The 15,224-nt window shown below is 37.9% G+C and overlaps 1 protein-coding gene across 1 annotated transcript in view; it reads left to right on the top strand.

The window, feature by feature from the left end:
- The window catches only part of CLASP1 (cytoplasmic linker associated protein 1), a 262,476-nt gene that overhangs the window by 104,260 nt on the left and 142,992 nt on the right, over positions 1-15,224 (top strand). Inside the window, exon 8 of the mRNA XM_040619053.1 lies at positions 6,620-6,687. Within this exon, the coding sequence (XP_040474987.1) occupies positions 6,620-6,687 (68 nt within the window). The remainder of the gene's footprint in view (positions 1-6,619; positions 6,688-15,224) is intronic.

The following is a 15,224-nucleotide window of genomic DNA, read 5'->3' as shown; positions in this document are numbered from 1 at the left end:
ACAGACATCTTAATTTATAGAAGCCTAGTTAGATTTATTACCCTTAATTAATTTTAGTATTAAAACCTTACCTCTATATAGTTGTTTTCTCCCCTCCTTTCTTCTGCTGTGTTTATTTATACATCTGTATGTATTACAGCCCACCAGTTTTATACTTCTTGCTTTATGTAGTTTCCTTTTAAGTCACGTAGGACAAGAAAAAAGTTAAAAACAACAACAAAATACATTTATAGTATCTGTTTTATATACCTAGGTTCTATGTTTACCTTTGAAGTTACTTTTACTAGTGTTTTTTATACTGTCATGTGGATTGGGGCTAATGTATGGTCTTCTTTCATTTCAAACTGAAGGACTTGTCTAATTTTTTTGTTCATCTAGGAATGTCTTAAATTCTCCTTTATTTTTCCTCCACTCAGAGTCTGTAATTCATTGTATTGGGAGTATGACTTCATGTAAAGACTGAAATATCTTTGGTCCAGAGAAGATTCTCTGCTTCATTTTTGAAGGATAATTTTGTTGGATGTAGAATTCTTGATTGAGATTTTTATGTTTTATTTTATATATGTATGTGTTTGCTTGTTTATTATCAAAATATTGAAGTATACTTGGTTGAGATTTTAAATTTCGGGACTGAATATGTCATCCCACTGCCACCTGGTCTCCACTGTTGGTTTTTTTTTTTTTTTTAAATGAGAAATTATTTATCTTATTGAGAATTTTTTTTTTACATAATGAGTGGCTTCTCTGTTGCTTGCTTTTTTTTAAATTTAAATTTAGTCAACTTATAGTACATCATTAGTTTCAGTTGTAGAGTTCAGTAATTCATCAGTTGCCTATAACACCCAGTGCTCATCACATCACGTGCCCTCTTAAATGCCCATTACCCAGTTACCCCATCCCCCCACCCATCTCCCTTCCAGCAACCCTTAGTTTCTTTTCCACAGTTAAGAATCTCTCATGGTTTGTCTCCCTCTCGGATTTCTTCCCATTCTGTTTTCCCTCCCTTCCCCTATGATCTTCTGAGCTGTTTCTTATATTCCTCATATGAATGAAACCATATGATAATTGTTTTTCTCTGATTGACTTACTGACTTATTTTGCTCAGCATAATACCCTCCAGTTCCATCCACGTCGATGTAAATGGTAAGATTTCATCCTTTCTGATGGCTGAGTAATGTTCCATTGTTTATATGTATATATACCACATCTTCTTTATCCATTCATTTGTCATTAGGCATCTGGGGTCTTTCCATATTTGGTTATTGTGGACATTGCTGCTATAAACATTGGAGTGCAGGTGCCCCTTTGGATCACTACATTTGTATCTTTGGGTAAATACCTTGTAGTGCAATTGCTGGGTCATAGGGTAGTTCTATTTTTAACTTCTTGAGGAACCTCCGTACTGTTTTCCAGAGTGGCTGCACCAGCTGGCATTCCCACCAAGAGTGTAAGCAGATTCCCCTTTCTCCACATCCTTGCCAACATTTGTTGTTTCCTGGCTTGTTTGTTGTTGCTGTCGAGATTTTCTCTCTGTCGGAGGCCTGGGTGGTTCAGTCGTTAAGTGGCTGCCTTCAGCTCAGGGTGTGATCCCAGGGTCCTGGGATCAAGCCCCACATCAGGCTCCTCTGCTGGGAGCCTGCTTCTTCCTCTCCCACTCCCCCTGCTTGTGTTCCCTCTCTCGCTGGCTGTCTCTCTCTCTCTGTCAAATAAATAAATAAATAAATAAAATCTTTAAAAAAATATATATTTTCTCTTTGTCTTTTCTTCCAACAGTTTGTTTCTCTTGTGTCTAGGTTAGGATTTCTTTAAGTTTATCCTATTTGAAGTTTGTTGAGCTTCTTGAGCATGTAGATTAAAATTTTATATAAAATGTGTGAAGTTTTTGGCCATTATTTCTCCATATATTCTGTCCTTTTTTCTTTCTCCTCTTCTTCTGGTATTCCCATTATATATATGTTGGTATGTTGGTATTATAAGAACATGAACTCTTAGACTCTGTTCTTTTTTTTTTTTTTCTGTTGTTTTTTTTTGTTGTTGTTGTTGTTTCTCAGACGGGGTATTGTCAATTGATTCATCTTCAAGTTTACAACTTTTTTCTTCTCCCAGCAAAATTTGTTGTTGACCCCTCTTGTTTATTTTTTGTAAAAGATTTTATTTTTTTTAGGTAATCTCTGTACCAACATGGAGCTTGAACCCACAACCCAGACATCAAGAGTTGCATGTTCTACTGACTAACCAGCCAGACACCCCATCTAGTGAATTTTTTAGTTCAGTTTTTGTACTTTTCATTTCTAGAATTTCTCTGTGATTCTTAATGTTTTCTGTTCATTGATATTCTCTATTTGTTGACACGTTCTTATACCTTCATTTAGTTCCTTAGAAGTAATTTCCTTCAGTTCTTGCAACATATTTATAATAGTTGATTTCAGATATTCATCTAGTAAGTTCAATGTCTGGGCTTCCTTTAAGGATAGTTAGTTAGTTAGTTTCTGTCTTGTTAATTTTTAAGGATAGTTTCTGTCGACTAATAATTTTCCCCTGTCTGGGCCATATTTTCTTGTTTCTCACGTGTATAATTTTTTTATACTTGGCCAGTTGAAGCAGGTCATTTACAATAATCTGTTGTGACTACTTTGGAAATCACATTTGCTCGCTCTCTCTCGCTCTCTCTCGATTTGTTGGTGGTGTTTGTTTTGTTGCTTCTTGCCGAAGTGATTTTCCTGAACTAATTCCATCAAGTCTTTTTTTTTTATATTTATGGCTACTGAAGTCTCTGCTTGGTTAACTTAGTGTTCAGCTAATGCTTAGAGATTTCCTTGAAGGCCTTCAGCTAGTGAATCTCGCAGCTTCTGCTGAAGGGCTGTCTGAGTATGTTGAGGAATGTTTTCAGTGTTCTGGCAGGCAGTTAATACAGCTCTGCCTTCCCGTGTATTGCCTGCTTGTGCAGAGCCTCCAGGTCAGCCAGACATGAGACGTTAGTGTCTTCGTAGGCCTTTCCTCAGACTTTCTTACAGTCTTGCACATATGGGTAGCCTTCCAGATTCCCAGGAATATGTCAGATTTTTTCCAAGTTCCCTGTGAATATATCATCCTCTGTTTTTCTTTCGAAGTTTTTTGGTCAGTGTCTTTGCTCCGGTTTTATCATCTCAGGCAGCTGCCATGTTAAATAGTTGTTGCTGATTCTTTTTGGTCATGGCTTCAGGGAAGAGTCTCTCCCACTGAGTGTGCTGTGAATCAGGTAAAATAAAACCCTGCGAATGGGGATTCTGGGATATGCCAGACAAGTGTAATAATTACAGTTCTCTTAGAATGGGGATTTTTATGGCACTCCAAACTTGTTCAGCTCCTCCCAGTGCCTTCAAGGCTGCTGGTTTTCAAAATATCATGATTGCAAGGCTGTTGATTTTTAGCTAGTGAGTTGGAGATGGAAATAAGGCGCAGCAAAACCGTGAAAAGCTTGTTGTCCTTACCAAGATTTAGCCATTTTTCTTGAAAAATGCTCCGTGAACTGTTGCAAGCCTTTATTTAATTTCCAGAGCCTGAAAAACTGGATTTTGACAGATTTTGCCAATGTTTTCTTTTCTTCTTTGGAGGAGCAGATTTTTAGAGGTCCTTATTCTGTCATTTTGAAGGGTTCCTTCCCTCTTAGCTTTTATAATTGCAGTATTTTATCTCTTTGGAAGTACTAATGGCATATTTTAAAAACTTCTCATTGCCTTTTTTTTTCCTGTATGTTGTGATTTTGGAGTGTGTGTTCATCTTGGTGTCTTTCACTTTAAAAGCTTTGCTCACATATCTTTGCTTGGTTATCTGCTCATATGTAAGAGTAGTGGACTAAAAAGTCAATTAAAAGCTCTGAGTGTATGGATGGGGCTTGTTGATTGTGAGCATACTGGTATTTGCTTTTATGAAATTATTTTAATCATTAAAATTATTTATTTACTTATTTATTTATATTTTGAGTGAGTGAGAGAGAGAAAGCACAAGCGAGCCAGGAAGTTGGGGGGCAAAGGGAGAAGGAGAGAGAGAATCTTGAGCAGACTCCCCACCCAGCACGGAGCCTGACATGGGGCTCCATTTCACAACCCTGAGATCATGATCTGAGCCACCCAGGTGCCTCTAAATTTATAAGATATTCTAGGAAGGAATAATTAGGTCTAGATCTTATAGTAAAATAAATGCTGGTCGGATCGAAGAGTTGAATATAAATTTTGAATTCAGAAAAACCAAGGGAAAATGGTATTGGTTGTTTGTCAAAGTATTAAAGAAATGTAATTTAAATTTGAGATCCAGAGATTTAAAATGAAAAAAGAAGTTAGTGGGTTCAGAGAGTAATCATTAGTTATATATTCAGTGTCTTTGAATGTATAAAACTCACCCTTTCGGGTTTATGCAAATTCGTTGGTCCCAGAGAGGCAGTTTGTATTGCTGTGTTAAGAGCTAAAGGCAAAAAGTCATTCCTCAGGAATTCTTTGTTGGTGCTAGACTGTCTTGAAGCCAGGTTACTAATCTCTTGACGTGGTAACCTCCTTAGGAGCCCCTGTATAGACACTGCCAAGCAGAGAATGAGGCAGCTAGTGAGACAGAAGTTTAAGTAGAGGGAGAGGCACACCTGTCTGAGGGAATTCTGAATTAAAGTGCAGGTACCAAAAACAGTAATCTTTTTAGCATTCTCATACCTGGTTGTTTGGGCCAGCTTGTGGGTAGCTTGTTGTAGTTGTGGGTGATGTGGCCCCAGTAAGTAGACATTTCCACAGAGAGAGCGTCCGCAGACTCTTCTGCAGTGGCCATTGAGAATGGTGACTACTCTTCTGACAACGAATGAAATTCTTGCCCTCGCACGAATTTTAGAACAACCAGGCGAGAGGTATACCTTGTTCCTAACTTGCAAACTTGCAGGCATGCTCACGTCAGAGGGTGTAGTTGTGACACAATAAAGTGGTAAGTTGGTCAGGGCATGCCCTGGCAACCTGTGTGGTGATATTATTTATGTGCTTTGTAAGCCACTGGAGATCTTTGGTGCTTTTAAGAGGGAAGGTGATGGAAACATCATAAGAAATTGGTTCTAAGGCATTTTTCCAGATCTTTAGCAACCTCTGGATTTGAAAGTGAGTTTTACTCCTATCTGGTCCTGAGATGACAAATAAGATTTTTGTAATTCAGTGTCAACTTGGATTAATTGGTAGTGGCTGCCTGGAGCGGCTTTGAGAAGGATTTTGAGGCTACATCTGGGCTTAGATGGAAAGATGGGCAAAAAAGATTGATATCTGCCATGGAACGGGAAGGGGGGGAAAGGCAGTATAGTATGTCAGGCTCCTTCATCCACTTCATTTTACCTCTCTTTGCTGATGTGTACTTTTGGCTCCCCTGTTACTTAGAATGTGACATTCTAAGTAGAAAAGAATGAAGTAAAAGCTTTAGAAGTTAAGAACTTTACACACTCAGCATCTGGCCAGCTCAGTGCTGGACTCAGTGAATGAACTATGGAGGCCAGAATGTACCTGATTTCCGTAGTGAGGGCAGAACAAGATTCACATGGTGTTGTAACGTGTTCCTGTATGACATAGCGTTTGGTGTGTACAGAACACCAGAAGTATATAGTTCCCATCCCTCTCTTGAAGGAGAGTCCATTCTAGTTGCGAAGAAAAGACAAACATGTTTGAACTGATTAGAGCTTGTATGACAGGACAGTTTGTAAGCAAGTGCCAAAATTTCTAGTCTGGTCCCTGAAATGGATGGCATGGGTTTGAATGCAGAAGTACATTGCTTTGGACTCTCAGCCTTTACATTTCTTCCGATGTATCTGTGTTTTGCTTGGGAAAGCCTAGTTTTTTCTTGACTTCTACCAGGCAAGATTAGCACCCCTCTACCCCGCCCTACCCCCAATTTTTCTCTCATTACTGTTGTCACTAGGATGGAATATTTTGACTGGTTGAGGAGTTTTGGTTCAATTTCAATGTCAAGGTGACATTGATCCATTAGTAGAAAATAAATGTCATGTAGATTTTTTTCAGTTAAAGATTATTTAGTCACAGTGTTTGTTTCTAGAGACATTTTTATAGCATTTTTTAATTAACCGTAAGTCACAGAAAAGCCTTTATATTGTAATGGCAATGCATTTTGAAAATCTTTATCCTAAGTAATCACCAGTCTGTGCTTAGGCAGAAAGAGGAGAAACATAGGCTTTTCATAATGTATACATTTTGTGTAGAGCAGTCAGTCCATTTAATACAGTGCCTGAAAGCATGGGCCCTGGATTCTTACTCTTAGGGCTGCCATCTCCACCTGCACTCAACCATGTTACCCTAAGTAAGTTATCTGGTTTTGAGTTCCTCATCTGTAAAATGGGGATGATAATAATCTTGTATATGGCTCTTGTAAGGATTAACTGAAATCTTTCAGAGAGACTGCCCTAAGTCAATGCTTGGTGTATAATAAGTGCTCGATTATTGTTGGGTGTTATTAATGTTGTTACTGTTTTTGTTATTAGGTGGGTTTGTATCCTTGATTTTTTTTTTCTTTTTGGAGTGTGACTCAACTTCACATTAGTATTTTAATATAATTGTAAACGGTGATAGTTAATAGTTTCTATATATACTTGTATTTTTTTTTCATACAGGTTGAATGTCATTTTTACAAAATTTGATGAAGTCCAAAAATCTGGAAACATGATACAGTCAGCAAATGGTGAGTAGAAAAAGCAATCGATCTATATTTGCCTTTTCAGTTTTAGGTCAGTAATACTTACCCTAGTTCTGAACAGCTGAATTTGATATCTTGAGGACAGTTTCTAGGTCTGAAGACTTACCGCCATTTACCCCCTTTCCCAGGCCGGAAACTGTGGGGTTGTCGCTGACTTTCTTTTGGAGCCCATACTGAACTCATGAGCTTGGAATCCCAGGCATTCTGTCTGTAGCCGCCTCTCCTCCTAGATCAAGTCCTTGTAGTCTTTTACCTTTGCTCTTGTGGTGGCCTCCTGACCAGTGTCCTTGCTGTTGCTCTCCCCAAACACCTAACGGCTGGTTTTCACAGAGCAATCAGAGTAATCCTTTCATTTTTATTATTTTTAACTTTTAAAAAAATTTTCAAGTAGGCACCATGCCCAATGTGGAACTTGAACTCATGACTCTGAGATTGAGTCCCATGCTGTGTCGACTGAGCCAGCGAGGCACCCCTAGAGTAATCTTTTTAGGATGTAATTGATGTGATGTTAATCGCCGGTTCAGAATCCTCCAGAAGTTTTCGATCACGTAGAGACTGCAGTTCAGTGGCTCACCATGGCCCACCGGGTGCTGCACATGATCTGATGCTGACCACCATTCTGATGTCATCTGATATTCTTCCCCAGAGTTCTCTTGGCTCCAGTCGTATTGACCTCGTTGCTAATTTTGAACATTCCAAGCTTCTCCTGCTTCAGGGCCTCTGCGCTTATGATTCTTTCTGCTTGAAACATTTGTCCCCTGGGTGTCTCTGTGGCCCTCCTCCTCAATTCCATCCAGACCTCGGCTACAGACACACTTCATTACCAAGGCCAGCAAGTATAGCACATCTGATGTCCTAAGGGAGCTCTGTGCCTTCATTATGTTTAACGTTATTTCTTACTGCATATCACTGCAAGATAATTTGTTTATTCATGGGGGCAAGAACATTGTATTATTCCCTTCTTTATCCTTAGTGCCTCAAAAGGTCCCTGGCATGTGGCATAGGTATGCAGTGAATATTGTCAAATAAATAAACAAAATAATGACTGAGACTTGAATTGTGACTTAATGTTTCTGGAACTTACATTCCTTTTACTATACTTTGTGATGATGATTGAGGACAAGTGGATATTTCTTGTGATTCCAGAAGGTAAAGAAAAGGCAAGTGAATTTGATGTAGAAGTCTGTATCAGTGAAGTCCTCACAAAGCAGTTGCTACCAAGAACTTTTTCTAACTTTTGAATACCTCACTGCATCATAGCAATTTCTGAATTGCTAGGGATCTTAGATCACAGCATAGCTGTCGAATTTTGAAAATCTTAAAGTCATAAAAAAAAGGTTGTCACTTTGGGGAATGTCACTCCTAGTACATAGCGAGCAGGGAACAGGATGTAGGTCTTTTAAGTCCTACTCTGCTGTGTACCTATCATTACCAGTAAGGAATTTGTCTTTGCATAGTATGTTTCTTATAGAATGCTTAAAGAGTTGTAAACATGCTTTCATTAATCCCCCTTATTTCTCTTCCTTCCATATGTTTGTAAATATATAATATTAAAAGGGCAAAGTATTCACAACAATTCTGCTATCACCAGTAAATCAGTGTTCATTTTTTCATTTTCGCTTACAGTTCATTTGTCTGTTACTGTATAATTTGTATATAATTTTATCATGGCATAACTTCTGTACATTGCCCCCTACTTTTTTTTTTAAGATTTTATTTTTAAGTAATCTCTGTACCCAATGTGGGATTCGATCTTACAACCCTGAGATTGAGTCACACACTGTAGTGCCTGAGCCAGCCAGGCGCCCCCTACTTTTATATATACTTTTATATATGCTTTACATTGGATCCATGGTAGAGCTAGGACCAGAACTCTGGCCATGGAGTTATGCTTCTGTAATGAGTGGAGTTGGTGGTGTACAAGGGCAGGGCTTCTCAGCCAGTTGCCAGACATGTGCTTTTAATTCTGTTTGTATTTGTTTAGTTTGTGTGGCTTCCTAGTTTAAAGCTTGTTGGTATCAAGACAGAAAGTACCAGGTAAAGGGGTAGTGGTGGTGGCTGAAAAATGAGTTTGTGCTTTATAGCCTGTGCTATAAATCATAACTGTGAAACAGAATCTCATTGTAATACTGGCACTGGGGAGAAGAACCACACCCATGCTGGAGGCCTTGCCCAGGAGAGCGTTTGTATACTCTATGAGTTTTAATGAACATGACACACATGATTTAATCAAGAGTACTAAAATCCTGTGGCTTTGGGTGTGGCACAGCATGTTATTCTAAACCTCCATGTGTTGTAAAATTGCCCCTGCATATCCATATATGTGTGTATATATGGTAAGGGGGTAGGATTGAAAATGAAGACGGTTCTTTTAGGCATCTGTGTTAAAAATAGCAGATGGTAAAGAAATCATAATTAAAGACTTATTAGAGACCTTAAAATTTCAGCTTTTTGCTGTCTATATGTAGTATTACTTTTTAATTGCTAGAACCAAAACAGAATCACCTAAAAGGGTATGTATAAAGATTTTAGAATTCTTAACCCAAATAAGTTCAGTCCTTTTATGGTAACTTTGAGAGACTGGTAAGATGTTCAGTAGCTGTCAAAAGCAAACTGCCTAGTTTCCTTCTTTGCTCGAGTCATTGAACATTTATTTAGATAGCATAGAAAACCCCAGTCGGAACATAATAAAACCCTCCTCTAATTTTGGGGGTTTTTTTGTTCACTGGCTCCCAGTATAACCAGTTTTTGAACTCCTCTGCATGTCAGACCGTCAGACCGCTGACTGCTCTACTTCTCAACTCTCCACCCTCTGCTGTCTTCAGTTTGCTGCTTGTTTGGTAGACTGTAACCTTTCTGAAGTTTTCTGTTCTTGGAGTTTTTGTAGATTCCTTGGCATTTTCTACATAGACAAATCATCTGCAAATAGCAGTAGTTTTATCTCTTTCAGATTTATATACTTCTTATTTCTTTTTCTTGCCTTATTGCACTGGCTAGAATTTCCTCCTCTACGTTATAAGTGGTGGGAGTAGACCTCCTTACCTGGTTCCTAGTCTTAGATCTTTCACAACTAAGTGTGTTGTTAATTGTAGATGTTCTTTGGCAAGAGGAGGTAGTTCTCATCTATTCCTATTTATCTAAGTTTTTATTAGAAGTGCGTGTTGGATTATTTTGGGGGGGATTATCAGTATATTTTAAATATTGAGATAAGTCTATACCAAAAATTTACTTTTTTGAAGTGTATAATTTTTTTATATATTTGATAATTGTGTAAAAGTGTGCAATTATCTAATTTTAGGATATTTTTATCACCCTCAAGAATACCTCTGACCATTAGCGCCCCCAATTTCCTTCTCCCAGTCCCCGACAACCTACTTTTGTCTCAAGGGATTTGCTAAATGCTGTCATATAACATATGGCTTTTTATGTGTGGCTTCTTTCATTTAGCATAATGTTTTCAGGATTCACCCATGGGGTAACATGTATTAGTACTTCATTCCTTTTTATGGCTGATAATAGTTCACTGTTGTATAGATATACCACCTTATGTTTATCCACTCATCAGTTGACAGACATTTGGGTTGTGTCTATGTTTTGATTCTTGTGAACAATGGTACCATGAATATTTGAAAGTTTTTATGTGGAGATGTTTTCATTTCTCCTGTGTATGTACCTTACAGTGGAATTGTTGGCTGATGTGGTAATTCAGTGTTTAACCTTTGCCTAACTGGCACCTTATTTTCCAAGTGGCTGCACCATTTTACATTCTCCCCGACAATGTATGAGAGTTGTAATTTATTCATATTTAAGTCAATACTTGTTATTGTCTGTTTCTTTGATTATAGTCATCCTAGTGGGTGTGAAGTGTTGTCATTATGGTTTTGATTTGCATTTCCCTAATGACTGTTGAGCGTTTTTACATGTGATTGTTGGCCATTTGTAGATCTTCTTTGGAAAAATCTGTATTGAGTTCCGGTGTCCTTTTTTTTTTTAAGGGTTGTTTGTGTGTTTATTTTTTTTTAATTGAAGTATGGTTGACACACAGTGTTACATTAGTTTCAGGTCCACAGCATAGTGATTCCACAGCTCTGTATGTTCTAGAAGTATAGCCACCATCTGGCACCGGACAGCACTTTTACAGTACTATTGACTATATTCCTTATGCTCTACCTTTCATCCCTGTGACTTATTCATTCCATAACTGGGAGCCTGTACCTTCCATTTCCCTTCACCCATCTTGGCCATTTTCCCACTCCCCGCCTCTCTGGCAACCATCAGTTTGTTCTCTGTTATTTATGAGTCTGTTTCTCCTTTTTGTTTCTGTGTTCATTCATTCTTTTTGTTTTTTCGATTCCACATGTAGCTAAAATCATACGGTATTTGTCTTTCTGTCCGACTTGTTTCACTTAGCATAATACCCTTTAAGTCCATTCATGTTGTTACAAATGGCAAGATCTCTTTTTTTTTTAAAGATTTTATTTATTTGAGAGAAAGAGAGTGAGCATGGGGGGGAGGGCAGAGGGAGAAACAGACTCCCCACTGAGCAGGGACCTCGACATTTTGATGTAGTCCTGATAGTTTATTTTGTTTTTATTTCTTTTGCCTGAGGAGACATAATCTATGAAAATGTTGCTAAGGTTTATGTCCAAGAAGTTACTGCCTATTTTTTCTTCTAAGAGTTTTACAGTTTCAGGTCTCACATTTAGGTACTTAATCCATTTGAGTTTATTTTTATGTATAGTGTAGGAAAGTGGTTTAGTTTTATTCTTTTGCATGTAGCTGTCCAGTTTTTCCAACACCATTTATTTTGTAGTTTCAAGGTTTTTTTTTTTTTTTTAAAGATTTTATTTATTTATTTGACAGAGAGCAAGAGAGAGAGCCAGAGAGCACAATTGAGGGGAGGTGGGGAATGGCAGAGGGAGAAGGAGAAGGAGGCTCCCCTCTGAGCAGGGAGCCTGACGTGGGGCTGGATCCCAGGACCCTGGGATCATGACCTGAGCTGAAGGCAGACACTTAACTGACTGAGCCACCCAGGCGCCTCCTGTAGTTTCAAGTTTTTATTTAAATTCCAGTTAGTTAACATATAGTGTAGTATGAGTTTCAGGACCAACACTGTTTATTGAAAAGACAGTCTTTTCCCCATTATATAGTCTTGCTTCCTTTTTCATAGATTAATTAACTATATAAACATCGGTTTATTTTCTAGGCTCTCTATTCTGTTCCATTGATCTATATGTCAGTTTTTGTGCTGGTACCATACTGTTTGACTATGGTGTCTTTGTAGTATATCTTGAAATCTGGAATTGTGATACTTCCAGCGTTGTTCTGCTTTTTCCTGGTTGGTTTGGCAGTTTAGAGTCTTTTGTTGCTCCATACAAATTTTAGTATTATTATAATTTTGTGAAAAAATGCTATTGGTATTTTGACGGGGTTGCATTGAATTATATAGATTGCTTTGGATAATGTGGACATTTTAACAATATTAATTCTTCCAATCCATGGATGAGCATGGTATATTTTTTCATTTGTTTATGTCATCTTCAGTTTCTATTATCAGTGTTTTAGTTTTCAGAGTACAGGTCCTCACCTCCGTAAGTTTATTATTCCTAGGTATTTTTATTCTTTTCGGTGCAATTGTAAATGGAATTGTTTTCTTAATTTCATTTTCTACCACTTTGTTTTTGGTGTATAGAAGTGCAACAGATTTCTGTATACTAATTTTGTATCTTGCTAACTTTACTGGATTCATTTATAAGTTCTCATAGTTTTTGGGGGGGGAGAGTCTTTAGAGTTTTCTATGTATAGTATCTTGTCTGCAAATAATGACACTTTTACTTCTTCCTTACCAATTTGGATGCCTTTTATTTCCTTTCCTTGTCTGATTGCTGTTCTTTGCCTATTTTTAAATTGGTGTTTGTCTTTCTGTTGTTCAGCTATAAGAATTCTTTATATCTTCTTTTTTTTTTTTTTAAAGATTTTAATCTATTTGAGAGAGAGAGATAGCAAGAGAGAGCATGAGTGGGGGTGGGGGAGAGAGAGAGAGAGAGAGAGAGAGAGAGAAGCAGACTCCCCGCTGAACAGGGAGCCTGATGCGGGGCTCGATCCCAGGACCCTGGGATCATGACCTGAGCCGAAGGCAGATGACCAACCGACTGAGCCACCCGGGTGCCCCAATTCTTTATATCTTCTGGACATAAGACTTGCTGGGTATGTGATTTGCAAATATTTTTCTCTCTTCTGTGGGTTGTCTTTTTTTACTTGGCTGGTAATCAAATGTTTTTAATATTTTTTTAAAGATTTTATTTGTTTATTCAACAGAGATAGAGACAGCCAGCGAGAGGGAACACAAGCAGGGGGAGAGGGAGAGGAAGAAGCAGGCTCATAGCGGAGGAGCCTGATGTGGGGCTTGATCCCATAACGCCGGGATCACGCCCTGAGCTGAAGGCAGACGCTTAACCGCTGTGCAACCCGGGCGCCCCACAATGTTTTTAATTTTTATGAAATTTGTCATTTTTTTGTTACTTATGAACGGGAACCGTTGAGTAAGAAAAGCTCTGGATTTGAGCTAAATTGAAAGAAACTATTAATGTAATAGCGATACTTGTAGGGAAGAAATGAGTTTCATCGCAGGTTCTATTTCTTGACATTGTTCAAAATTAGGTTATTCTAAGATGTGTAATTGACTATGTTTATGTAAAAGCCATGCACTTAGTTTTTTTTAAGTGCAGAATTGTGACTAAAAAACAGTAATGGAAAAGCAGCTGAGTAGCAATTGGAAAGGAATGTCCTATCTGTAATAGAACACTTCATCTTTGTAGGATTCTTTTTTGTTGCTAGGTTACCCAAAGGCCTTTCAGCTTTGAATGGCAAGAATATGGGAGTTAAAAATATGTTGTTTTATAGATGATTCTTTTTCTTTTTTTCCGTCTGCATATAATTAGCAAACCCCTTAAAGCAAAAATTACAGTTTTGCCTTCCATGGGTTTCAAAAAGCAAATTATTTTCTATGTAAGTCTTTCTCCTAATCATGCAGATGTGCTTATGCTCACAGGAGAATTGGATTTTCAACATGAAAGAGCCAGTAATTATAGACTAGTCAATGTCCTTTATCTGTGGCCACTTAATGATCTTTAATTAGATTTGATTGAAGTGAGGCCCATGGACATTAATTTGGTTAAAAATGTGCATGCTTTTGAGTTTCTTGAGCAAAGCTAACATGTTTATGAGGAAAGAATGAAAGTATCATGCGGTTAAAGCCGTGAAAATGCCATAATAAACCTGTAGCTAATGAAAAAGACAAAATATTGATTGCTTGACAAAACCATAAACTAGATAATGGATAATCATAAAATTATCAACTCTTATACGTGCAGGTATCTAGAGCACTGTTTTGCTGCCAGTTGCATTCTGCCTTATGTTTTTCTACTAAAAAAATTGTATCATTTGAAAAGTGTTAGATATTTCTCAGTTGTTGGAAATGAGAAATACCTGTGCAAATCTGAAAGCGACCAATGTTGAATTGTTAGGTAAGATTTGAATTGTTGCCTGGTGTAGCTAGGACAAAGCATTCATTTAATGGTGAATTGAGAGTCTTCTTTGTTAAGCCAAGCCATTATTATCTTGTGTAGCCTACAAACAGTGATTGTGAATAAGTGGATCAGGTGCAGTGGGCTCCCATCCCCTCGCCTGCTTGTTTATTAGACTCTGTATTTTATAAGGTCTGGGGTTCTGGTTCAGTATCTTAGGAAAGTGTTTCCATAGTCACAGATCCAGGCATGATACGTTGTAAGGCTAGCAAGTATGCGGTGCTGTCATAAGGACAGAACCACCTAAAATAGCCTGGGAGAGACTGTTTCTGATACCAGTTTAAGTAGCTTAAGCTGCAGCCGACAGCTTCATCCTCTGTGTGGAAGTGAGCTTGCTTTTTTGACATTATTCTTACTTAAGGTTTATGTTAGGAATGTTCTTCCCTGTTTTTTCAAGGGGAAAAATCAGATAGTCGGTTAAAAATGTTTTTTAATACCAGTTTTAAAGAAGGCTCTCTTACATGAGTAAAGTCAGATGGAGAAGGTTCACCTCCCACTCAGTCCCCCTTTTAAAATATTCACTTATATATAGTCCAGGCTTTTATTTTGGAAGAGGGTGGCAGTTGCCATTGGTGCAGATCACACTGAAGAAGTCGTGTGGGTGGGGAGTTGGCTGATGCTTAAGTTGCTGTGAGTAGGTATAGCTTTCAGAGCAGTGTTTGTATTGTACGAAGATCCCCGACAATCATGACTACTGGGAAAGGTAGGCTATTCTAATGTATTTTGAAATGCGTTTGTAATTATTGCAGGTTTGCTAGGAAATAAATAACATATGTAAGTTATTTTGTAGTTGCTTTGATAACTAAAACTTGTGGATGAAACTTAGGAGAAGAATTGCTGTGAATATTCCCATGTGGGCAGGGAAAAAATTGTGAAATGGACAGATGTATTAACATTAATGTTGACCTTGGAGAGCTAGGGAGAAAGAGGAAGTGG

This window comes from Ursus maritimus, unplaced genomic scaffold, assembly GCF_017311325.1.
Source record: "Ursus maritimus isolate PB19 unplaced genomic scaffold, ASM1731132v1 scaffold_1, whole genome shotgun sequence".
Taxonomy (NCBI): Eukaryota; Metazoa; Chordata; class Mammalia; order Carnivora; family Ursidae; genus Ursus; species Ursus maritimus.
This window is presented reverse-complemented; position numbering and strand designations above follow the sequence as displayed.